Source organism: Lichenostomus cassidix, chromosome 3 (genome assembly GCF_008360975.1).
Source record: "Lichenostomus cassidix isolate B80296 chromosome 3, HeHo_3.0, whole genome shotgun sequence".
In the NCBI taxonomy this organism is placed as follows: domain Eukaryota; kingdom Metazoa; phylum Chordata; class Aves; order Passeriformes; family Meliphagidae; genus Lichenostomus; species Lichenostomus cassidix.
The window spans coordinates 8,671,815-8,695,767 of record NC_139483.1 but is presented as its reverse complement, the minus strand read 5'-3'; the positions used below and the strand labels follow the sequence as shown (position 1 = coordinate 8,695,767).

Sequence of the window (23,953 nt, the reverse complement as noted above, 5' to 3'; positions counted from 1 at the left end):
TTAAATACTTATAAATGTTGCTTGTTTTGCCTAAATTGTGGGTAACATCATCGTAAATGAATTATTTTCCTTGTAAAAAACCTTTCTTCCTTCCTTCCATTTGCTTTTCAGGGGAAACCTGAATTTCTCTAAGCACCAACTCGTTTTTCAGGTCAGCCCCCAGAGATAATAAGCAGTTCCAAACCAGCACAACCATTTCAGCACGGTTTAATGCAACTTTCAGTCTTTGCTTAGGAAAAGCTTCCAGCTGGGAGGGGAGCAGAGAAACGACCATGTCAGGAGGCAGATCCTTCAGGCTGAGGCTATTGCCATCATTGGCAGAGCAGAAGGAGGGAAAAAGACTTTGGAAACTGTTTACCTTTAAAGTGGCTATGGAAATACAAATATTCCTGACTTCTCAGCCCATCTGTAATTAAGCAGCAAAATCCGTGCGCTGGAGTCCTTTTTCTTTTTTTTCTCTCTTTTCTTGGCAAGTTTTTCTAAATTCAGAAATGTCTACCCATTAAACATCTGTGTGGCTGTGTGGAAGCCTGTGTATACATGGATGTGTATATAAGAACATGGCCCTGACCCTGAACTGAACATCCACCAGCTTTTGCAGACCAAAAAGTGTGTCTGCACAGAACCAGGTGTCTTACTGAGGGCAGGATCTTGAATATGCCAAACATGGAACAGTGGTGGAGAATAATCACATTGCTAAATCACATCTTGGGCAGTTATCTAAAAACTCTGGTATAGGACTGAAGGGCATCTTGTTTTCCTCCTTGGATGTGGCAGAGGGAGTTTTGGTTTTGTAAGAAGTTGTAGAAATAGGTTTGAAGTTTTTAGTGTCCGAGATGCCACTTTCAACAGGGTGTTTTTCAAGATGGCTGATAAGATTTGTTTTTTGGGTTTTTTGGGGTTTTTTTTCTGATTGCTTTATTCAGATGTGGTGTTTTTTTCCTACACATCCTGGGTGTTTTCACTTAAATTGTGGTGGCTCATTGGAGCTAATGAGCTTCCCATATTAGTATTCCCATCTTATGGGTTCTATCCCACCTGCCTCTCTGCATGCCTTGGTGGCTTCCGCTGAGTCTTTTGCAATCTGATGTAGGCAGAGCAAGACTTTAAGGTGTGTGTCACTGACCTCTTTAAATTGGAGGTTAAAAAAACAAAAGTTGTGATCTTGAGATGTTTGTTTTGAGAGATATTTTATCGCAAGGAGTATAAACTCATAAACACGCCGTGTTTCGGGATTAGTGATGCAACAGGGTGTGCCATCAGGCTGCTTGGCACAAACCCTTTTTCCTATCTCTCACGTGAAAGGCTGGGAGGGGAAAGATGACTAAGGTTGGAGGAGAAGTCTTTAAAATCAGTTGTGTATGGAGAAAGTGGGTGCTTGTCCCATAATGCAGGAGCTAAAGGTGGGTGTTCATGGCACAGCAGATGTTCCACAGTGTCAGTAGGTTTAAAACAAACGAAAATGTTTCATGCGTTGGGTTAAATTTATTGCTGCAGAACAGCGTTCTGAGGAGGTCAGCAGGGGACAAAAAGAGATTAGACCAATTCATGGAAAAACAGGTCCTTTTGTAGCTAATAAAAACCCTGGTCCAGATGCAGGCAGTGGCTCAGGAAGCTGCCCCAGTGCTGATTGTCGGAGCAGTGGCACAGCCACCTCTGTGTTCCCCCACTTGCCACAGCACTTTCCTAAACACCCCTTCTTGTTCATGGCAGACACCACCACGAGATCCAGTTGCTTGAACAGATGTCCTCTAGTCTTTATGTTCAAATAATTTTTATAATTCAATTCAGGAAATAAGATGCTGGATTTTTTTGTTTATCTTTTTTTTTTTTTTTAAAGGCTCTTGCTAATGCTGACATGCTTTTGTTGGGAAGAAAGTAGACATAGCTTGTATTTTCTTGCCCTTATTACCCCGGTGGTGGGAATGGTTTGATGCTATTCATTCAAATTTGACAGGTGATTGCTTCTGTAAATGAATGCACTCAAATCATAATTGTTGCAACAGAATTGTTTGATTACCTGGCGGTAGCCTCTTTCTCTCTGATAGCTTTTGGATCACCTGTTTGCTGAGAGCATTTGACAGTCCTCATGTTTATTACCCAATTGAATGTCAGTAGCAATTGCAGCTAAAGATAAACGAAAATGCAAGTACTTGTTGACCTTGACTTTTTTCCACAAGATATTGGACTTGATGGCTCTATTGCTGTTGAACTGATAAGAGTTATAAACAGTAGTTGAAGGAAAATGTTTTATTCCCAGAGGAAAATACCACACTGCTCTGGGAAATGGCATCTGACTAGCACTCTTTGCCAAATTTGCTTGGTTCACCTTCATTTAGACTGTGGGAAAATAAAATACAAATCTCCCCTTTTATGACTTTAATATCTCTGCAAACGTGAATTCCTGTGCTCTTTGTAAAGTTTTGTTGGCAGGCTGTGCCAATGAGAGACAGCGAGCACGAGACCTCGCCGTGTTTTATGACGTGCCATAATGAGGATTCTCAATTCTTCCTCATTTTTGGGCTGATTTGATAATTACAGGGAGGGAGCAGAGCTTTCTTCTCCTATTCCATGGGAAGCTTAATATGTCTATAGCCAGTGAAGACTGGGAAATGTGTGGCTGTGGGTGGATTTTGTCTGAGTGGGGCTGTGCTGGTGGGAGGACAGCCTGGGGATGAAGGCAAAGTTAATGCAGGGATGGAGAGATGATACTCTCATAGGTCATGTTTGCAACCCTGTCTTTAGAAAAGGTCCTACAGAGGGTCCTTTGCAGGTTTTGGAAGGAGGGGGCTGATTTGGTGCCTCCCCTCCCAGCTGCATTTGGGAAATGGGAGAGAGGGATGAGCTTTTGCCCCAGCAAATCTTCCTTCTATAACCACCCATAGATATATTTATATATATTTATTTCTAATCCTACTCTAATATGAAACCTGAAAGGAAGACTTCAGTGGAAACAGGAACAGGCAATAGGCTTTGAGATCTTTCAGGATGAAAGTCACTGTATAAACATTATACAAAAAAAGCACAAAAGACAGTGGAATTATATTCTTTAAAATATAAGTCCTTCTTGTCTTGGCAACTGCTCTGATAAACTCTGTACAGTATTGTAGGAGCTTGTTAAAGCACCGAAATGCAGGATTAAGCAGAGCTGTAACAGTTAGCAGAGTCAGACTAGTAATCTTATTGCATTGTAATTTTTTTTTAGGTAAGATTAAGCTGGCATTACATTATATGTTTGTGGGCGAGGGGCCATTCTTCAAGGGATTAATTAATAGGATCAGCACTGTAAGATGCTGACATAATTTTTTGAAGCACATTGATGCACACAGGCTTTTATTATTACTGGGGGGGTTTTTTGTTTTGTTTTTCTTTCCAATTTTAAATTCATGAATGACATGGGGACTTTCTCTGGGCAGTCAGAACAGCCTCTGCAGCTTGCAGCAGTGGTGTTGTCAGAGCCACCTGTCACCCTGTAATTCATCAGGGACCACTTCTCACTGGCCTGGTGACCCACTAGTTGGTGACATGGGAAATACCACAGGGAGATGCCTGATGTCCCTAGTACCCAAGCTGGGGTGGGATTGTAGGGCTGTGACTAAGAAAATGCCTGACTCTGCTCTGGCAGGTCTTTGAATGAAGGAGTTGTTGGTAAAATCTTCCACCTTTCTGCCTTGGCTCTTTAGCCATGATACCTCCTCCATGTAGCCTTTGGTTTGACACACTTGAAATTTCGCTGCTCCAGCCCAGGAGGTGGGAAAAGACATGGGAAAGCATGGCTGGGTCTGTGATATGCAGTGGGATCACTGTCACATCAGGATAGCACTGTCACCCTGCCTCCTCTGTGGCCTGGGAGCTTCCTCATTGCCAGGTGGTACCTCTGGCATCTAATAGCCATGGATTATATCTATGTAACTTATTTATATATTATAAATATTACTCTGTTATGAGTATTGGTTTATGTATTTTATTTCTCTTGAGTTTGCAGTCAGGTTTTTTGCAGTTGCTCTTTACCATATTGTAATAGGAAAGTGTGGGAAAGGAGAAACAGCATGTAAATAAATAAAAGTACAGTGGGGACAGCTTTTTCAACTACTTATCCCTTAGTCCATAGTTTTCCTGTGCTGATTCTGTGCCATGGGTGAAAGATGACCCCTGCAACCCCAATACTGTGTACCATCTCCAGGTTATAAGTGCATCTTTTGCAGAAGGGCAGGAGAAGACCTATTAGGAGACACCACTTAGACCCTTGGAAAAGACCTAATGGTGGCAGACATAACCTAACTGATTCTTAAATCTTCCCCAGTGCCCTGAATAGCAGTGTCACATGGATGCATGCTAAATATATTCTGGAGTCTGTAGTGTCCCAATGGACCTGGAAGAAGGCATATCTTAGCTCTCTGGTCAGCAAGTGAAAGTCATGGAAGCGAGGCTTGTAGGATGGAGAATCTTTCATTGGTCTCATTTCTGTGCCAAGAGGATCTCCTCCCTTTCTCCTTCCCTGGCATAGCACTGAGGGAGAAACCCCATGGTGGAGTTCCTGGATTATAGCACATGCACTGCATTGACTGCCTTCCTAAAGCAGGGGAAAGAAGGAATGAGGTCAGCATTAGCTGAACTGCTTGGAAAAAAAGTGTTATCATTTAAAACAGGGTTAAAGTTTCAGGGCACTGTAACGTCACAGTGTTGCAGCCTCTCGCTAAAGAGCAGGGCAGGCAAATTGCAGCAAGGGGGAAAAGAGACAAAGTGGGATTGAAATGTTGTGCTCATGGTGTACTTCTCCCTTCCCAGCTTAGTAAAGCATCTATTTGTCCTCTCCTGTCCCCTCATCTTCCCTGTGGCAATGAGAATGCTCCAGGAGAGGCTTTTCTGCAAGATCCTGCTCGTTTGTTTCTTTATCTGTCTGGACTAACCCTGTGCAAATTCTGCATGAGGTCAACTTGTAAAAGAAAGAATAGTGGTGATGTTAGTTCAGTATAACTATTGGACAGACTTGGTATGGTTTTGTATCGTAGTTCTGTGATGGGCTGCAGGAAAGCAGAGGGATGTTCTATTGGTGAGCAGGCTGAGCCACAAAATCTTTGAATGTCAGTCTATAAATATTTATTGTGTGTGTTTGTTCATATGTGTGCTTGGATGTGACTGCTTCCCACTACTACACATTTTATTCTGTGAACCTGGCAAGAAAGGTGGTAAAACAACCACCCTTGTGAAGTACACAGCATTTTTAGAACCTTTTAGAACCTTTCAAATTTCCTTTACGAGGAGCATTGTGCTAAATTCCTTGGTGTTACAGCTACAAGAAACAAATTAGGAAGCAGTGCTAACATTAGTGTCTCACCACATATTTAATCCAACTAAAAAACCCCTGAGGTTGCCATAATTTACCAGGTTGAAGAGCAGAGAGGGCTGGCATAGCCACCTCATCAAGAAATACAAAGCGATGACTTGGTTTAATTTAATCCAAAGGACGTTGGTGACTTGGTTGAATGTAATCTCAGTAAAGTAACCAGCTAACAGTCTGCAGGAGGAGCATGTTAGTCATGACATGGGTATATCAGCTCTTCACTACCATTAATTATATTGCATCAGTGAAAAGCAGAATGTGCATATTATGCAATTTTACAGCATGGCTTTCCATACATAATGTGTTAATATAAATTAGAATCGCTTTGCACAGATGAATTTAAATTCTATATGTTACCAATATACAAATTTTATTTACAGTTGGTGTAGGTAGGTGAAACGACAGTATTAAACTTAAAAGTGCCTCTCAAGTTGATAAATGCCAACTTGATACTAAACACATTAATACTCAGTTAAAATTAGCTATCAATTTACTTGGATATTGGAGGTTAGCCAGGGATGGATCTGAAGTTGTATTAGGTATATCATACTGGTCTGAATACATCATATGCTGTTGCAAAAGCATTGTGCTAATTTTAGCTTACAAAGAGGATGAAGATAAACTGCCTGCTGCTAGTTTGCCATATGCTATCCTGGTGATAATATTCAAGTCGAAAATATTCTGCAGAGAGTCTTATTGTTTCAGTAAAAGAAAAGTGGAATAGAGTTAAGCAAATTTCTGCTCCATAAATGTATACAAAATAATGAAATAAAGCAAATCTCAAATGCTGGTAGATGAGATCTGTGAAATTTGTTTTGGGTTTATTGGCTTTCATGGGAGTCAACAATTTGTTTTAGTATATATTTGATCCAATTGTATCCATTTCTCACATGTAAATCTTAAAATCAATCTAAATAAAAATTGATCTTTGTTCTGGTAGGCAAAAATATAGTCTGAGTTGCTCCTAACTAGTTAAGCCTCCCATCCTTCAAGTTTGGTATAGGAATAAAGTCACTGCCGAGCTGATTTTTCACGAGCTTCTCCCTTTCCTTTGTTTATTTAAAAACACAGAACACATTCCGCTTTTCGTACGGGGAGGATTTAGCTTCTGTAAGTTCACTGAGGAGCATTTGCCTTCTCCATCTGCACCCGTGGAAAGGAGAGGAATGTGTGGGGAGGGCTCCCAGGACCCCCAGGGCTGCGAGGGCTGGGGGGAAGCTTTGCATTAGCAAGTGGTGAAACGCTTGACCTCTGAGTGACCTGGGTCAAGCAAACCCCCTGCCGAAGTGTCCCATTTGGACATGGATACCTGTGGGGTGAGGGAGGAGATAAAGGAAGGGGGAGGGAGATAAAGTAATCCCATTGACCTGGGAACTTCTCAGATATTACAAGCGAGGGAACATCGGGAATAATAAAAGAGCGGCAATATTTGCCTGCCCCCCGTATCTGTGTAATGTCATTTCCAAAGGGCTGGAGTAGATAATAGCAAATGTGCTTTCAAGTATCAGTTCAATCTCTTGAAGTGATGGGGAAGACTGGATGCTGGAGAGTGTAATACAATCCTCATCACTGCAGAGAGAATTGTATAAATGGACAAAGATCCGCTGATTACATCTTTTGCTAAAGTGTTAAGTAAAAGATCTGGCTATAAGAGATGGAGGGTCTACTATTGTCTGGTCTTCTGACTTGTTTTTGTAGGGGTTTTCACAGGAACAAATACCAATTACCAAAATAAAAGCAAGTGCTGTGGTCAGTCCATATCATGGTAGGACACATGCTCTTGAGTCAGCGTGGGCAGGAAGCTTGGCAGGTCTGTCCCCCACCATTGCCATTGCATCTTTATCTCTCTGCTTCATTGTTTGCCACTGAGTGCTTGAAATTCCAGTTTCCAAGTAAAAACTTCCTGTTTCTTGCATTTACATTCAGTTTGGTAAGACATAAATTTAGTTATCTATCTGGGAGGGCTTTTTTTTTTTTTTCCTTTCTCAAGTAAGGCAAAATAGGAAGAAGAAATTAATTATGATTTGCTGATAAGAGGTAGAATTTTGCATTTTCCCAGATTCTCTGTGGCAGGAAGCATGAGGTTGTATTCTTGTGATAAGGTGATGGATGGGAGCTAAATTCAGCCTTTCCATCCTGAGTAATTTTAGAAGGAGCCCTGAAGTCCAGGTCTTGCTTAGAAACTGAGATGGGTACATTCAGTCTTCATTAGCCAGTTTCCTTGCTACAGCACTGCTGCTTGTAAGTTTTTATTGTTCTGTGCAGTATTCAAAGCTGATAGTGCACATATTCTTGTAGTCACCTCAGTCCTGAATTTCCCTCCAGAGAGTTTCTTTCTCTCCATTGACTGTGAAAGGACTCAGGGAGGACTAATCACCTTGCTCAGACACTCAGCTTGGCAGTGTGACTTAGATGCTCAGAGTAAGGAGAGATGAATCTGTGCTAAAACTTGGCATTTCTTTAGGAAGGAAATGTTTGCTCTGTGTGGAGAAGCAGAATAAACTGTTTTGTGCTGCTGAATATTAGGGAAGTGGGCTCAGGCATTGTATGTGTAGGTGAGGCTGTGTCCTCTGCAGCTCCTGAGCATCTTGTGACACTTCTTGTGTTTGCAGACTTGCATGGGTAACTGAAGTGTTCAAAAATCTTGGCATTCATAGAAAAATAGACATATATACACTTTATTTTTTTTATTAATGCTGTTTGCGGGGGTCAGTGTCTGTATTCCCATGCCTAGCTGTCAAGAAGCCAGGATTCCAGCTTTCTCTGACATCAAGAGGTTGCTTGCTATATTAGTGCATCTGTGGTTTTGGTTGAAGGTTTTTGCGTGACTCTGGGAACTGAGGACTTGAATATAAAACATGATGAATGGGGTTTGTGAAACTGTGTGGCAGTGCTTTGCTCAACCTCCAGCTAAACAGCTCTGAGATCTTGCATGACATGAGAGGCTCCATGAGGGAAGGCTTGAAGCACAACCTGTTGCTGAGTGGAGGTTGTAGGAATGGCCTCGTTTAGCTTTGTTGTGCTGTTTGGGCACAGGGTCCTTTGGCAGCTGGCACTGCATCTGTCAGGAGTTTTCTCTGCTTTTAAGTGTAAATCCAGAGCTTAACCTACTTCTGCTCCAAACTAACAAGGGGTACATTGGTCCATTTAAGTGTACTAATACACATTCAAAACAGCTCATTTGTCCATTTCATTTTTGTAGTCATATTTGTAGCAATCCTGACTAGCACATGAGGTAGAGAGGCGAGGGGTTAGTAATTTATATGCAGAAAATTGAACTCTTATTTCCATTTTGAGGTCCACTTTGGATGCTGTGCTGAAAAATATCTCTGAATTGTCGACTGTGTCCCCACTGTGCCCCAGAAACATGAAATGCAGTGAAATTTGGGAGTGAAATTTGCTTCCTTGGGAGGCTGTGAGTACAAAGCCTAAGGATGGTGCAGGAGGTTTGCAGGCGTGGAGGGAGGGCGGGTTACTGGCAGCAGCAGTGTGGGCTTTCATTCAGCACCTTGTCAGCGTGCCTTATCTGGGATCTTGGGGGATGGCTCTCCAGGATAAACCCAGGGAAGGAAGCTGAGTGAGGTGTTTCCAGGATTGTCCTGGCAGAGGCTTTCTTGTGAGCTGCTCTGCTTGCTCTGCAGGAGTCGTAACCAGTACAGATCCTTGCAGTGCCTTGGAAAGTTGGGCTTTCCAGCATGTTTGTTGACTGCTCTGAGACTTTGACCTCCTTCTTTACAACTCATGTTATCTTTGAGTGGATATGTTCAGCACCTGCCAGCTTGAGCCTCTCCTTTCATGCTTTTTGGTAAAGTTCAAGTGCAGCTTTGGATATGCATAAAGTCTCCTGGGCTGGTAAAGGGTGAGCATAAAGGATAGCTTCCATGTGATCTTACAGGCAATTGCCCTCTCCAGGTCAATAATTCCTTGTTCAGGTCACTGCTGAGATCATATTCATTGCAAATATGGTGCTTATGTCAAAGTATTTTCCATAGAAACTGTTAAGTATAGGTGAGAATGCTTTTTAGCTGAACTTTGAATTTCAGCCCATGATTATAGATGAAAATCTGTCTCCTCATCTGCCTGAGCCACAAATTGCAGGTGCAGCTGGTCAGGCTTTTAAAATGACAAAGCTCAGAGTTGCTTTGCATAGAAACCAGTGTCATGATTAGCAATGGTTCAGAGGCTGGCATTGTTGGCTACTGCTCAGATAATTGGCAGATATTTGTGAAAGCCTTTTCCAGTCTCAAGAGAATCACCTGTTTTGGCATCAGTGAGTATTGTTCCAGAACTCTGATGGGAAAGAATGCAGCTCTGTGACTAGAGACTTGCTTTTCTGCCTGAGAAGCCTTGGTGACCCAGTCTTAAGGCTGAGACACTTGCCTGCAGGTCCAAAGGCATCAGCCACACAGCAAAAGTTGTGTATGGAGGAAGGAAGCAGCTCAACACACAGTTGGAAAATTGTGTTTGCTCAACATGAAATGAGTTTATTAGAAGAGACTCATTCAGAGTGGAAGCGGGAAATAGTATTTACTAGGATTTATTTGACTGCTGCAGGATAATTTGAATACAGGTTTTCAAGTATTTTCTTTCCTTTTTACACCCATCTAAGCACATCTCTAATATATATATATATTGCAAAGCTGTCCTGACCTTCAACAAATTAGCCTGCTAATGTTTTGCCTGCCTTTATCAAATTGCAGTATGAAAGAACCACTCTGATTCATATTTTTAAGGGATGTTGTGCTGACCTCAAAAACTGATACTTCCTTAGGCAGTGCCAGAAAGCCCTTTCTGTGGCTGTAATCCCCATTTTTTCAGCAATTAAGACTCAGGTGGCATCAGGATAACAACTGATTTTAAAAGCCACTTTAGCCACCTCCGTTTTGGGGAGGAAGCATGCAGAGCCTCTGCAGAGGCTCAGAGCTCTGCGGTGTGACCTCAAGTGACCAGACGCAAAAACCGGCGCAACCCTCGAACGGAAAGGTCTGCATCATCCAAACTGTGCTGACTCCTGTCCAAGAACACACTGTTTACCTGTTCCTTCCAAACTGGTCCATTTTCTGCAAGGCTGAGATGGGGGTTTGGGGGGATTTTTTGCTTATCTCAGTGCAACTTGGCTGGTTTTCAGGGAGCTGCTCTTGACTTGCCTGTAGATGTATGTTGAGGATTGTGTTTTCTGTTTTGGCAATTGAAGGTGAATATTCCCACTACTGACCTATATATACCACCTCCTTTGTGTCTGAAAGTATTTATATATTTATCTACAAATATGCAGGCTGACCACTCCAATCAAAAGAACAAATCTTTCCAGTTAACTTCAAATGCATCTTGCTGAAGGCAATGTCTGAAAACACATTGCCATGAGCATGAAGCAGCCAAGCTTCTGTCTGGCCTTTGAGATGTGTACCCAGACCTTAATGAAGGGTGGGGTTTTCCTCATTCCAATAAATAGATTTTGTTTGGAAAGGTGAGAGGCAGAAAGAGAGAATGTATTTTCACAGTCCTAAATAAAAGGCTATTTATGCCTAAACATTGGCAGAATTATTCCAGAGTAATTCATCCACAAGAAAATATGATCCTTGTGTCACTGCCAAGGTCAGAGAGACCTATGGTGATCTGCAGAGTAAGTTCAGGTCACCCAAGTTAAATCTGCCCAGGGGCTGACTTAGCTCATGCACCACATTTTTTCCGAGATTATTAAAAGCAAACATCTTCTATAGATGAAGGCAAGGCTAAAACTGTGGTTAACTCTCTCCCTTGAGCCAAGGTCTCTTGCTTTTCCGTTCTCCTTTCCAGGTTGCTCCTTTCATTTCCTTTCCATTCTTCTCTTTTCCTGGCATTTACAGGATGCTTAGAAAAGCCTGTCTTTTCCTTTATGAGGCAACTGATGCCTGTAAAACCTTCCTTTCTCTCTGCATGGACAGGAAGGACACGGGGACATTGCTGGTGTTTGACCTGGTGCAGCTCTGGCCTCTGTGTGTGTGTTTGGTGTGTCCTTGCACATCAGCTGAGAGGCACATCCTGAAAGCTGAGGTGAAGAAGATGGGCTGCACAGCACAAATATTCTCCTTGTTAGCCTCAGCTGAGAGGGTACCATCTGCACAGGATATTTGGCAGTTCTGAGGCAAAGCTGATGGTCTTGTAGGCACTGCAGGGCTGCTTTAGGAGGAGGTAGAAGGAGTGGTGAGCTGGGCAGGTGAGAGTCGCCTTCCATCACTGATGGGTGGCAGGGGTGAGACAAGGTCCTCAGCCCTTTCAAAGAGGATGTGGTTGTTTCATCAGAAAAGCAAGATGATTCTTCTTTGTGGTCTGTACCTGCCATGGGGAAGCTGATGTCTGTGGTTTCAGCCTGCTAGAACCTGAGGTTTTCTTTAGCTTCCTTGGTTACTCATTCATGTCATTTAAAGTACATCAAATTACTGAAAGCAGTCAGTTTTTGCTTTCTATGCATTTCTATTGCTGATTCTCTTAGTGATAATGACAAATGCTGTGAGTTGAAAAAGTAACCAGAAATAATTTTGGCTTGCCTTTTGAAGGATGTATACATTTTGTTTATTTTTTCTTAAGACCCTGGATGGCTTTTTGCTATTATCCAGCTTTGCTTTGAGATTTCTGTGGGATTTTGGTTAAACACTCTTCTAGAGTCAAAGAGAGATGAGCTGGAAATGGCTGAGATAACTCCTTCCCATCCTTCATCCCTCTCGCAGTTACAACTTTGATGCCATGAGATGCAGTGATATAAACAATAATCAAATTCTCGAGTGCACCAGAAGATTGTCCCTTTCCTCCCATCAGTTTACCTATTCAAGGTAATTCTAGGTTGGTAATATCTGGGAATATGGGGTGATGGAAGATGAAAGAGGTAAAAACAAGGTGCATGTGCACCTGTAGGTGATATTCCAGGGGTGGTTTTTAAGTGTACAGCATTGGTATCTGACTTTTCTTTCACCTTCATTGTGTGTTTTGGACTCTTGGTATCTGCTTGTTCCTGAATGACTTGCATTTGGAGTTGTTGTTTGTTTGTTTATTTTAATATGGGAAAAACCCACAACCTAAACTGTAACTGCACTGTAACTCAAACATCAAAACACCAGAAGCTGTGATAGAAAGTCGTAGGAAGCCAAAAACATAGCAGTGGCATGAATACATTAAGTTGGAGCCTAAGGGGATGTGCTTAGTAGGGCTGAACTGCCTGAAAGGATTGTCACTGCCTGTGTGCCCCTAGGTGGGACCATCAGGGGACCTCAGTGGCCAACCACAAGGAGCAGGGTTAAGACCACCTCCCCATCACTGTTACTTCTCTGAAGGGCTCTCCTCTGAGTTTCCAGGCTCTGCCAGGGGGGCTGGGTTCACACCAGCCACCTGGATGTGCAGAGGTTGTACCCTGACTTCCCCCTAGAGCCACCCCACCTCCCCATACCCAAGGAATATTTGAGGGGAAAGTGTTTGCAGCAGAGGAAGAGTTAGTGGCCTGATCACCACGGTGGTCACTGCTTGATCCCTCTCATCCTGTAGAGATCTGGGCAGAGCAGAGGGCAGCAGGAGCTGTGGGAGCAGCAGGAGCTGTGGGAGCAGCAGCAGTGTGCCTGTCTGCTGCCCATCAGACCCAACAGCACCACACCTTTGCTCTAAAGCCCGACTTTAGGACAGGTTTTTCCTATTGTGGCCTTTCTTAAGTGCCACCTCATCAGAACTGATTTGCCTTTTGTGCTGGGAGAGGAGCAGCTGAGTGGAAGAAAATTTTACGTGAGCTTGTGTCTGTCAGATTTACTCCTTTTGGCTCTGCACCCCCTTCCCAAGGAGCAGCCTCCTACTGTTGTCATGGACACTCCAGAGCAACCACCTTTTGCTGGAGGAACAAGAGCAGTGAAGTTAGGATTCTGGGTAGCAAGGAGCAGTGGGGAAAACATTAATTCTGTCTATGCCCTTCCCTTAAAAGGTCTGACAGAGGGATGCATGTTTTATAATTCAGGTGTTTTTCCTGAGTTGATTACTTGCATGGTAACATAAGGACAGGATGAGGGGAGGAAATTCATGGTGTAGTCCAAATGCCATCCATTCAGTTCATGACTGCAAATATTTCTTATGCTTGCTTAGAAAACAGGAGTATAATTGTTTTGGGTCCAACTCTTGCCTTGTTATATGGAGCCCACGTACCAGCAGATTCCTAAGTCCCTGATGTTCTGATCCTCTCTGCTCAGTAGTTGAGGCCATCAGGCAGGTGGACCTCAAAGACAGCTTGTGGAAGTTCTTCTGGGGGGACATGGCCACCCCTCTTCTCTGCCCTCCTTTCCATAGCTGTGAGATACAGGGTCATGCAATGGGAATTACCAGGTTTCCTCACGAAGGTTTTTGGATTAATTCTCTGTAACAAATCAAAATTGTCTTCTTGTTTTAAGTAAGAAAAAATAATTAATTTGTGCCCTGAGTTTAAAGTCAGATGTCTTTTCACTAGCTGCCCAGTCAGGAAGGTTCAGTGGCTGTGATTTGCTGGAGCAAGTGGATCTTTATTAGGCTGTATGGGTCGTACAGTTTAACAATGGCAGTGAGGATGTTGTCACTGTCAAAAGAGGAAAGGTAGATGTGTTCGCATTTTATTCTCATCCCTTTTAGATCTGCATTTTGCAGTTGCAAAGTGACAATATATGTCACTGTATGTGGGGAAATGGAGTATGTGATGCAGCCAAAGTATGCAAAGTGAACTTCAGTGTTGCTTTTCTTTCATATGTGTCTTGGGTTTTATTGCCAGATGATATAACTGATGGACTAGGGACAGGGAAGATTTTTTGGCTTTGATGCTACTTTAGAATGGATGGCAGTAGAAGAAAATGCATTGCATATTTGCAAAACCTTTTTTACTTGACACAAACCACACGGCAACTTCCAGTGGGAAGCTGTGGGTTTGGTAGGTCATGAATTCTGACCTGCCTGAGCTGCAGCTAGACCAACTCTCTCCTGTTCATTATGGCTGGATGATTCTGGTGGCATAGGGGATGCAGCTCTGCAAAAGAGGAATTTGGGGCAAACAGTCTGAGCTGTAGTTCCTGCAGTGCCAACTGCAGCTTGGGCCAGCACTGATTGGTCTTGGATTGGCCCACAGTAAAATTCTTTCGTTTGGTTCAACAATCCCAAGTATTTTGGTTTGTCTTGCCCAACAATTTTTTTTTTAATTTTTTTTTTTTTAATATTTTTTATAGAATAACATCATTTTGAATTATCTGGACAGTGTCAAAATTCTGGCACATATTTTCTGTTGTAAAACTGGATATCTACAGCATCTTCTCCTCTGGAGCAGGCATGTAGGCAGGGCCCAAGGCAATTTAGCTGTGTTTAGGGAAGGAAGCCTACTTAAATGCTCCACATAATAAACTGTTTCTACAGATAATGCATCCCTTAGTTTATACATAATTTGCTTCTGATCTTTGCTTTGAGCCTCTTATAGCTGCTTGTGCTCAGTCCAAGAGTCAAGTGTCTCAGAAGCTGGATAAACACAAAGATAGAGCCAGTTGTTAAGGAGCTATAGAGATTTGCAGAAGTTGACCTCATGGCCATTTGGGGTATTAGTTGGGCATATTTCCCCCATGGCAGAGCAGTCCTGTGCTCCTGCTGCTGCTTGTGCTCCTGCTTTACAAGGAAGTAAATCTGATGGAATCCAGTGGTGGATTTACCTGTGTCTCAGTCATATGCAATTGACTTTTTGTGGAGAATGCAACTGGTGGCACCAGCTCTCCTGATGAGGTTGGAGAGAATAGGTTTTGTAAAAAAGACCTGTATTTGAACAAAAGAGGATGACTGAAAAACAGTGTTTCCCAAGAAATTATAGAGTCATCATGGTGGCTTTTAGGTTAGGGGAAAAAAAAAAAAATCAAAATTTTTAAGCCTTTTACCATTCTTGGTTAAATCAGGATGTTTTTCTGTTTAACCAGATACTTTTCTGTAGGGCATTTGCTTCTAACTGCTCAAAGTAAACTTCTGTTGCTGGCAGCAGAAAGTTGTTTGCTTCCTGCACAATGAGTTGCTTTCTTTTTGGTATTTCATTCGGCGATGCACAGCTCCAGAAATATCACACAACTTACCCATAATAGCGTCGTTTTCTGAACCTCATTAAGAAGTGCTACCTGGTGCAAGAGAAGAGGTTTCCTTCATTTCAGCTGTAAAAAGCTGCCAAAGAAATGAAAATTAGTGAGATTTTCCCCCAGTGTTCATCTATGCTGTTTTTAATATTTGCAAAGACAACTAATTTGCTCGTTGCTTGCCTGAAGGGAATTCAAGTCAAAAAAAGAGGGTTGAGTTACTAGGAAAAAGTGCTGTCCTGTCTCTGAAGAACAAAGTACAATAATTAAAAAAAAAAAAAAACCTTTGAAAATATGTGAAATGCCAGAGTGTAATTTATACTTGTTGAGGTTATGCTATCTATGAATATTTGTGTAGGTTATTTTTGTAACTGTGTCCTTCAGTATCTTGTAAATATGGATACTATCTGTGACTGACAACTTCGCACTGTTTATGTCATGGTCTGAATCCTTGCAGGAAACATGTATTGCATCTCCTTAAAAGATGTGTGCACACCCAGACACGTGGTATTTGTTCCTTGCTAATGCTCATTTTCAACCTTGTTGTTCCTCATTAACTTTTTATTAAGTATATTTGAGAAGGCTTTCTCCTTAAGGAATATGAAAAAAAAAATAAGGTCCCTCATCAACACCACTTTTGAAATTCACAAGCAGAGCTACGTCATCATTGTAAATCATTTTTGGGACATTCTGTAGGCCATTCAGTGTGCTGAGATGATTGTCATTGATCTCAGAAACTCCAGGAGTGGGTGCTTCCCCACATCTGACTAACCATGGATCCAAAATAATAGAAAATGTTTTCCCAAGAAGGAAATTGCATGTTTATTCTATGTTTTCTGAAGTACCTTTTTGCTGGTAGTCCCATTCTCATGTTGTGTGCCTTGCTTGGGCATTGGCAGAGTGAGAGCAGTCAGTGGGTTAATGTTGCATATGCAATATATGTATGTGTGTTTAAATTTTAAAATAATGTGTTCTGGGGAAATCTTCTAAACTTAATGGCCTTTTAATGTTAAAACCTCTATTTCCCCTCAATGGATAGGTACAGCTTGGTTTAGCAGCTGTGCATGTGCCCACAGACAGTGCCTTCCAGCTCTCTCCTGGCATACCTGAGCACTCAGCCCCTGTGCTGCTCAGCTTGCCTCCTTAACCACCTTACTCTAAGGAGGAATGATCTTTTCTGAGTAGTGAATTTGTCCTTCAGTACTTGTGGACACGAATAATAGCTGCACTCAGAGTCATTTGGGTGTGACTTATGCTCACCAAATTCCTATGCCACGTTGGAGCTAGTTGTGTGAGAAACAAAGTAAAAATATATACATATAAAGAAATTTCCACATACTTCTTTGATTGCCCAAGACCACTCAAAGCTGGTGGTCTGAAGTGATGATCCTTGTTCCATTTCCTGTGAACAGTAGTAGATTGTAGCAGATTCCTTCTCTCTTGCTTCACAGAAAAGCTTGTTGCATCTGTGGACCTGCTTTTTGAGAATTCATAATTTTGTACCTTATGGGAAAATTTCACTCATAAGCTTGGCTTTGCTCCACAAAAAGTTGTCATGTATCTAGCAAACTGGAGTTTTGTTTCTGTAAGGGATAACATAGGTAAAGCTGTGGAAATTATAGTAGTTACTCTAAATTGCCATGTGCCACAGAAGAAAGGTTAAGGAAAGTAATTTTGCCACTGAAAATCTCTCTAGTACATTATGTTGCTTAATGTTAATGAATCTTCGTTTCCAGTTACCTGGAGAGGTTATTAAAGTGATTTTGATTCTAAGAGTGGTTGAAAGAGAAAGGAACCAACAGAGCTGTGGATGGACAGTGAACAGTTAAATATTTGGCTTAGACAATTTAGGATTTCTCATGCTAGCACAAGCAGGAATTTGAGGAACTTGTATCTAAATGCTTGTAAAAAAAAAATGAGGTAGAATTACAAAAAAAAAGATACTACTGAAAAAACCATGAACTTTGGGCCATGATGTTAGGTGTTTCAGTTCATAGCTCTGAACACATTGCAAATCTAGTACAGAAGTCAACAGGTTTTGTCCAAACACAGTGCATATTTAAGTTACATTAGCTCATGAAATACAAAAGTAAATGAAACAGTGAAGTTCTTCTAGGAGGCAGAAACTGTCTTTAACAGAAGACATTTGTACACACACACATACACAGGGAGCTTTTAGTCAGTCCACTTTAAAGTTGCTCCAGGCCTTTCCTAGGGCTTCTGGGTGCACATCTTTTACATTTTCTCCTGTGAACTCCTTAAAGCAGTGGATTTAGATGCCTATCTAGAACTGGACTGTAAAAGCTGGAAGTGTGTATCATATTGTTTGGTGTACCATCAGCTAAGCTGATGCCTTGCTTTTACCCCCTCCCAGAAAATTGAACAGTGGACCCAAAAGCTCCCTCAGATTTCCCGTCAGAGGTGTGGGAAGCAGGTTTTTTAGAATAGTCTGTTTTTCTTTGATATAAAAAATACTTGTACTCCAAATGCTGACTTGATAGTAGGACAGGGCTATGTGGAGTGAGAAATAACCTGTTACATCTGGTAAGATACTCTTAGTAAAGCTGTATTTGGCACTTTGATACTGAGGTTTCTGGTCACTTAAAATCATTTGAGGACATTAGTCAAAAAAGCTCCATGCAGAGGCATGGATTTTGTAGTGAAGCAAAGGGGCAGAGTTTTTAGGACATCTGAATTTCCAACCTTTCTGAAACCTCCATGATTTGGGATTGGGAATATTTATGTCATTTCTGGGCAGCCTCGATGGTTGAGGTCTGAGAGTGGATTTGGGAGCTGGAGTGGCTGAAGGTTGCCCAGCTGTGCCACACTGCCAGGCTTTCCAGTGTCGCAGGGTGATGACATTTAATTTTGGTTTGGTGTGGGAGTGAGGGAGGAGACTTGGAATCACCAGTAAACCCCTGCCATGCCCATGGCTGCTGAAGATGAGTGCCTGTGCCAAGCTGCTCTCCAGAAGCACCTATTTTGCCAAGAGAGGTTTATAGCTTATCACCCAGCACAAACAGAGCATTACCCACTCGAGGGGCTGCTGTAAAGTTGTTTGCCCTTTGCTGCTTCTGCCTCTGATTTTTTGGGGGAGTGGGAGGGGAAGGGAAGTTGTAAGAGGCGATGACAGCAGAGAGGGGGACGCAGTGAGAGGAGCCCCTGCTGGCATGGCCAGCCTGACCCATTCAGCAGGGCTGAATACGATAAACGCTGCTTTATCCTCTCTTGAAAGGAACAAGATAGCACAGCCTAAATGCCTGGGTGTGCTTAAATAGGCAACTCTGGGATGCTGGAGTTGAGGGCGTTTGAAATTGGAGCTCCCCAACAGCCAGGGAGCTGCCACAGGTCACCTGCCTCGCTCCATGGGGACTGGCCCAGGTCTGGCAAGAAATCGTCCACGGACGAATTGTAGTACAAATTCCTTTCTTTGTCGGTTGGCCTCTTTCACTAGACCATGGCCTATAAAAAATTGTGTAAAAACAATTCTTAAATATTATTTGAAAGGGCAAACGGCCACGCTGAAAGGTCTGACAGTTTGACATATAGCGCCTGGTTCTGCTCGCCAGGGAACGGGCGTGCGGAGTCCGGGCTCTCCTCCTGCTCCTTACAGGCTCTGCGTTTGTTTTTTTTTTTTTTTTTTAAATAGCATCTAGTTGCTGTGCAGAGTTGCTGTGCTCCCAGCAATTTGACAGGCAACGAGTCTGCTTCAGTGATCTTAAATCCTTTTAGACTAATTTGCGAGCGAGCAGAAAAACAGCTAGCACCTTCGGATCCAGCACTCAAAACCAGGGAATCAGGTATTGCCAATTAAAGTGCCATTTCCAACCATCATATCAAGACGGATTACTTGCAGTTCCTCTGATAATGTCACACCATGCCTAAAGAGAAAGTGAGATGGAGTTTCTCCATGGACAAAGGATCCGTGTGGACCGAGCTGATCGGCGAGTGGGGCAGAGGGAGCACGATGGGGATCGTGCACACAGCCGTGCATATGTGCAGCGTAAAGGCGAACGGTGCGCCCGCTCTGACCCCAAATAGCCATGGGCCATTCTGGAGAGCCTGTGGCCCCTCAGTCACTGGCCTACTAGTTAATTGCCACACGGACTTCGTGACACATGGGCAGATAATATGACATTTTCGGTTTCTGTCACTAGCAAACGCCACAGCGTTGCTTGCACTAGTTGCTAAGAAGCTGTCAGAAACCATTAGCAGCTGGCTAAAGTTGCCCTATGGCATTTCCTCATGGCATCAGCAAAACAAGCATAAATCACCCAGTGGAGCCTCCCGCTATACTAATGAGGCTGTAAGCTTGTTTATGGACTAGCATCATTTCTATGATTATTTCCACCTTTTCAGTTCGCCTTCATTTGGCGGCAGGAGAAGTCAACTTCAGGAACGGAGTTGCCACCGACATTTTACAAATGCAGTTCGTAGCTGCTACCGTGTGGCTGGTCAGTGGTGCTTCAAGTTTGTTTAGTGATCTTTAAAAGGAGGAAAAGAGGGCAAAAAAAGAAAAGGAGGGGGGAATCTCTGGAGACCTCACAGAGGTGAGTGTATCGAGTTGCAAAGTAGATGGAAATACTAAAATCCACAATTGACCATTTAGACTTCTCTCTGTGGTTTCAGTCTTTACGGGATCAATTTTCCATTTAAAAAAAGTGGAAGAGGTTAAACAATTTACAGAAGTCTACCGAAGCATTTGCTCCAAGGATAGCTGGGCGCTTTCTTATCCTCTCCCTGCTTTTCACTTTCTCTAACTTGTGTCGGTCGGGGCCAGGGTTTATTGTTTTAGGCTTTTCTGAACATACACCAGTATTTACACTGGATTGAAAGCATTTGCTTCCAATGAAAATCTTGTCTTAGATTACAGCCCAGCAGTGTAATTTCCCTCCCAGATGGGAGTAAAGTAGCAGTATTTGCCTAAAAACAGTAGGAAGAACAAACTGTGCATTAAGCCAAGGCTGTTTTTGGCTTGAGCTAATGATGTAACAGAAACCTTTTATTTGGGATAGGTCACTGCCCGGGATTGAAGGAGGTGATCTGGCTCGCGCTTGAAAGGTTTCTCCATTGTATCTACATAAGTCTTCACTTAAAAAATCCTGTTCCTAATGCTTCTGCTTTCATACAGCAGAAATAAACAGGAAAGGTTCTGGGGAGTGTTATAGGTGGAATGCAGAAAGCTTTTCCTCCCCTAATGGAGGATATAATTCAGGTGCCCTGGAGGCATGCTTTCAGGAATTCTCTTGCCCGAGGTAATGGGAAGCTAAGGCTGCTTGAAGGCCTTGATTATCTATTGATGCACAAAGCTGGAAAAAAAGTCATCTCCCTTGGATTATAGTAGATATTTCCATAAATTATCAATGAGTCCTCCTCCCGTCAGGCATGAGGCAATGCCTGCTAAATTAATCTGAAGGGGGTTTGAAATGAGTATATTTTTTAAAAAATGGGGTGGGGGGGAGAGGGTGGGTGGACGATGGCAGGGAGGTGGTGAAAGGCAGTGTCATTAGGTTAGAAGCTTTTCATTTTTAATCAATGAATGCGTAATACTTTTCTTTTCCTTGTTTGCCTCTCACAGACAGAAAGTAGATTAGCCCATGGAATTTTAAATGCTGTTGAGTTGTTTCCTTTGCTCATGTTTCTTTTATGAATTATTATTTTATATGGTGAATTGCTTCTCTGTATAAAAGCCCTTTTTTACATACTGGGCTTTCAAAGAATTCGTCGGATATCTAATTTCTTCATAAAAATCTTGTGTTTGTCTGTAACTACCCAAGGTTACCGTTTCATTAAAGACACAGGCCAAGTAATAAGGACAATTATAAATTTGCCACGGTCAGTAATGTGCTAAAAATATAACACTAATAATAGCTTTTATTTTTTGGTGCTGAAAGCTGTTTAACAAATCATAATTATGACTGTCTGCATCACTTTTTAAAAAAATATATTTTATTTTTGTCCCTAATGGAGATAGTTCGTATTCAGCCCAATTCAGATTACTTTCTTGATCATTCTTGCCTGGGGGTGTAAAAAACACTTGCCTAATACCATCACAACTCCATGTTGCCACAACTACAGTGTCCTTGGAAGCCAGGGTATGTCATTCAGTCCACAGGCAGTCAAGGCAAAGACTTATTTGCTCTGTGGGCTTGTTCATAAACTACTTTCAGGGTTTGAAACAAAAATTCCATGCAAACCGGTAGGCACTGCAACTTTTATTTTCCTTTGGCCACTGACCCAAGCTGGCTGCTACACAGTGGCATCCTCCCATAGACATGTTGCTAATGTGATGAGAACTGTCTGAGACCTTCTCTGCATTAAGGAAATTCATTCTGGACCAGTGGTTGTTTCACAGGAGCAGACACCTATCACAGACATGGCACACTGGCACAAAGCAGGGTATTAATTCCTAATGGTGTATGTCAAATTGGTGCCTGCTTATCCCGCTCTGAATTTCTTTTGGCTGGGGCTGGGAAGAGGGGAGCCATTTAGCTACCCACCTCCCACCAAAGAATCAGGGGAAGTCAAACATCTCTAAAAAACTTAACATAAGCAATGCCTCAATCATCTGTTTTTTTCTGAATTTGTTGAGAGAATATGATGTTGTAAGAGAGCTGCATTCACCCCAATTTTTCACACCCCAGGGTGGGACGAGGCACCCAGCTTCACACGTCATGATCCCCATCCCCAAACACCATTGACACTTTCCTAATTGTCAGCTCAGCCAAAGTAACTGATCGGGATGAATCTTTGGGAAATGACCTGGTGTGAAGAAAAGCCAGCATTTCCACCTTTGCAAGCTGGATGCTTGCACGTTTTTTTTATAATTCCTAAGCATTTCTTCTTTTGGGTTACAGTGGCAGAGATGGCCACACTGTCCTTCAAGATAAACCAGAATGGGGCCAACACATTTCTGAGCCCCTCCCTCTCCCCATGTTTCTCCCCCCCTTCCCCCATCCCCTCAACCCCTGGTGAATTACGGTGTTAAAGAATTTATACCTCATTTAAATATTCATGCAGTTTATACCCAAAGCCAGGCTTCGGCTGAAGTATATAAAGGTAGCATAAGTCAAAATTTGATTCACTATATTTACAGGTGACGGCTTGGACAACAGTGTAGCTTCCCCCAGCACAGGTGATGATGATGATCCAGATAAGGACAAAAAGCGACATAAAAAGCGTGGCATCTTTCCCAAAGTAGCCACAAATATCATGAGGGCATGGCTGTTCCAGCATCTAACAGTAAGTGAACTCTAGATCACATATGCAAAATAAAACATGGATAATGTCATAGTTGTAGTAGTCATAGAAAGCAAAAATACATATGATGTTGCTGCCAGGCAGTAGAGGAACTTTTCCGAGCAGAGTTGTTGTTGCCTCATTTGCTAGATGCCAGGGGAAGGGCATAGAGCCTATGTTTTTATGGTTTGGGGTTTTTTTTTGTGTGTGTGTGTTGTTTTTAGATTTGTTCGTTTGTCTGTTTGTTTGAGATGCAGTTGTTAACAGGACGTCACTGCCAAATGTGATTTTTACTTAAAGCTAATATTAATATAACCTTGCAGACCTGTCCTGCTTTGCAGCTCCCCTTAGCTGATGTGGGAATGGCTGCTTTGGAGCACAGAGCAGCATTTGGCCCCCAGTTCTGTGCTCCAGAGAACTGCAGAAAACAATTGGGGAGATTAAAAAACAAAGCCAAAAGCAAAGAAAGACCTTATTCAGATGTGTGTCAGAGACCATCAGAAGCTTCATGATGAAAGGTCTGAATGTATCTGGTTTAATAGCAAAGTATAATTTTTTTCTTTGAGACATTTTCATTCCCAGAGTGTAAGTTACCCCTGTATTTAATGTTAGGAAGTGGGGGGGAGGGGTATGTGCAGTTATTTCTGTTACCACAGCTACCCCTGTATGGGGTTTTTTTTATTCCTGGGATTAGAAATCAAAGCTCTGGACAGGTGTGTGGGGTTAAGATGGGTGCTGGAGCTGGTTTTAAGGCTTTATATTATGTCCCACACCTTCTAACATTAGCATTTAGAAAAGTGTTTCTAATGCCATTCTCCTTCTTCTTCAAATTGTGGTGATCTGTGATTTTATCCGCTGTGGGGAGCTGGGCTTTGAGCCCCAGGTTTTTTGTCTCAGCCTTTCTGTGCCAGGACAATGAGGGTCAGGCAGGGGTTGCTGGGGTGTCTGCAGGTGGAAGTGAAGAAGGGCTCCTCCCTCTAACCCCAGTAGCTGACTCTCTCCTCTGCCTGTAGTTAGGGTCAGGATGAAACCAGAAGCTGGCCAGCTTGCCCAGCCCTGGTGGGAGCTCTGCCAAGGCTGTAAAGTGGAGGAAGCGCTCATGCACATCACCCCTCCATCCCCTGCCGAGCCAAGAAACCAGATATCTGCCATGACTCTTGTCAGCACGGGGATCAGGCAGGGAATCCTGTCCCATGCGCTCCTGGGTTGCTATGAATGAACTTTCATGTTGGAGCCCTACTCCTCAGAGGCCAGAGAGGGCCTCAGATATCTCCAAGTTAATCTCTCTCTCTGGCAG

At 42.7% G+C, this 23,953-nt stretch overlaps 1 protein-coding gene across 6 annotated transcripts in view; it reads left to right on the top strand.

The window, feature by feature from the left end:
* Positions 1 to 23,953, top strand: part of MEIS1 (Meis homeobox 1) — a 203,214-nt gene that overhangs the window by 129,077 nt on the left and 50,184 nt on the right. For all 6 annotated transcript variants that reach the window (XM_085054295.1, XM_085054294.1, XM_085054293.1 and 3 more), the window contains one exon: positions 22,514 to 22,659. In XM_085054295.1, coding sequence (XP_084910421.1) covers positions 22,514 to 22,659 — 146 coding nt within the window. The remainder of the gene's footprint in view (positions 1 to 22,513; positions 22,660 to 23,953) is intronic.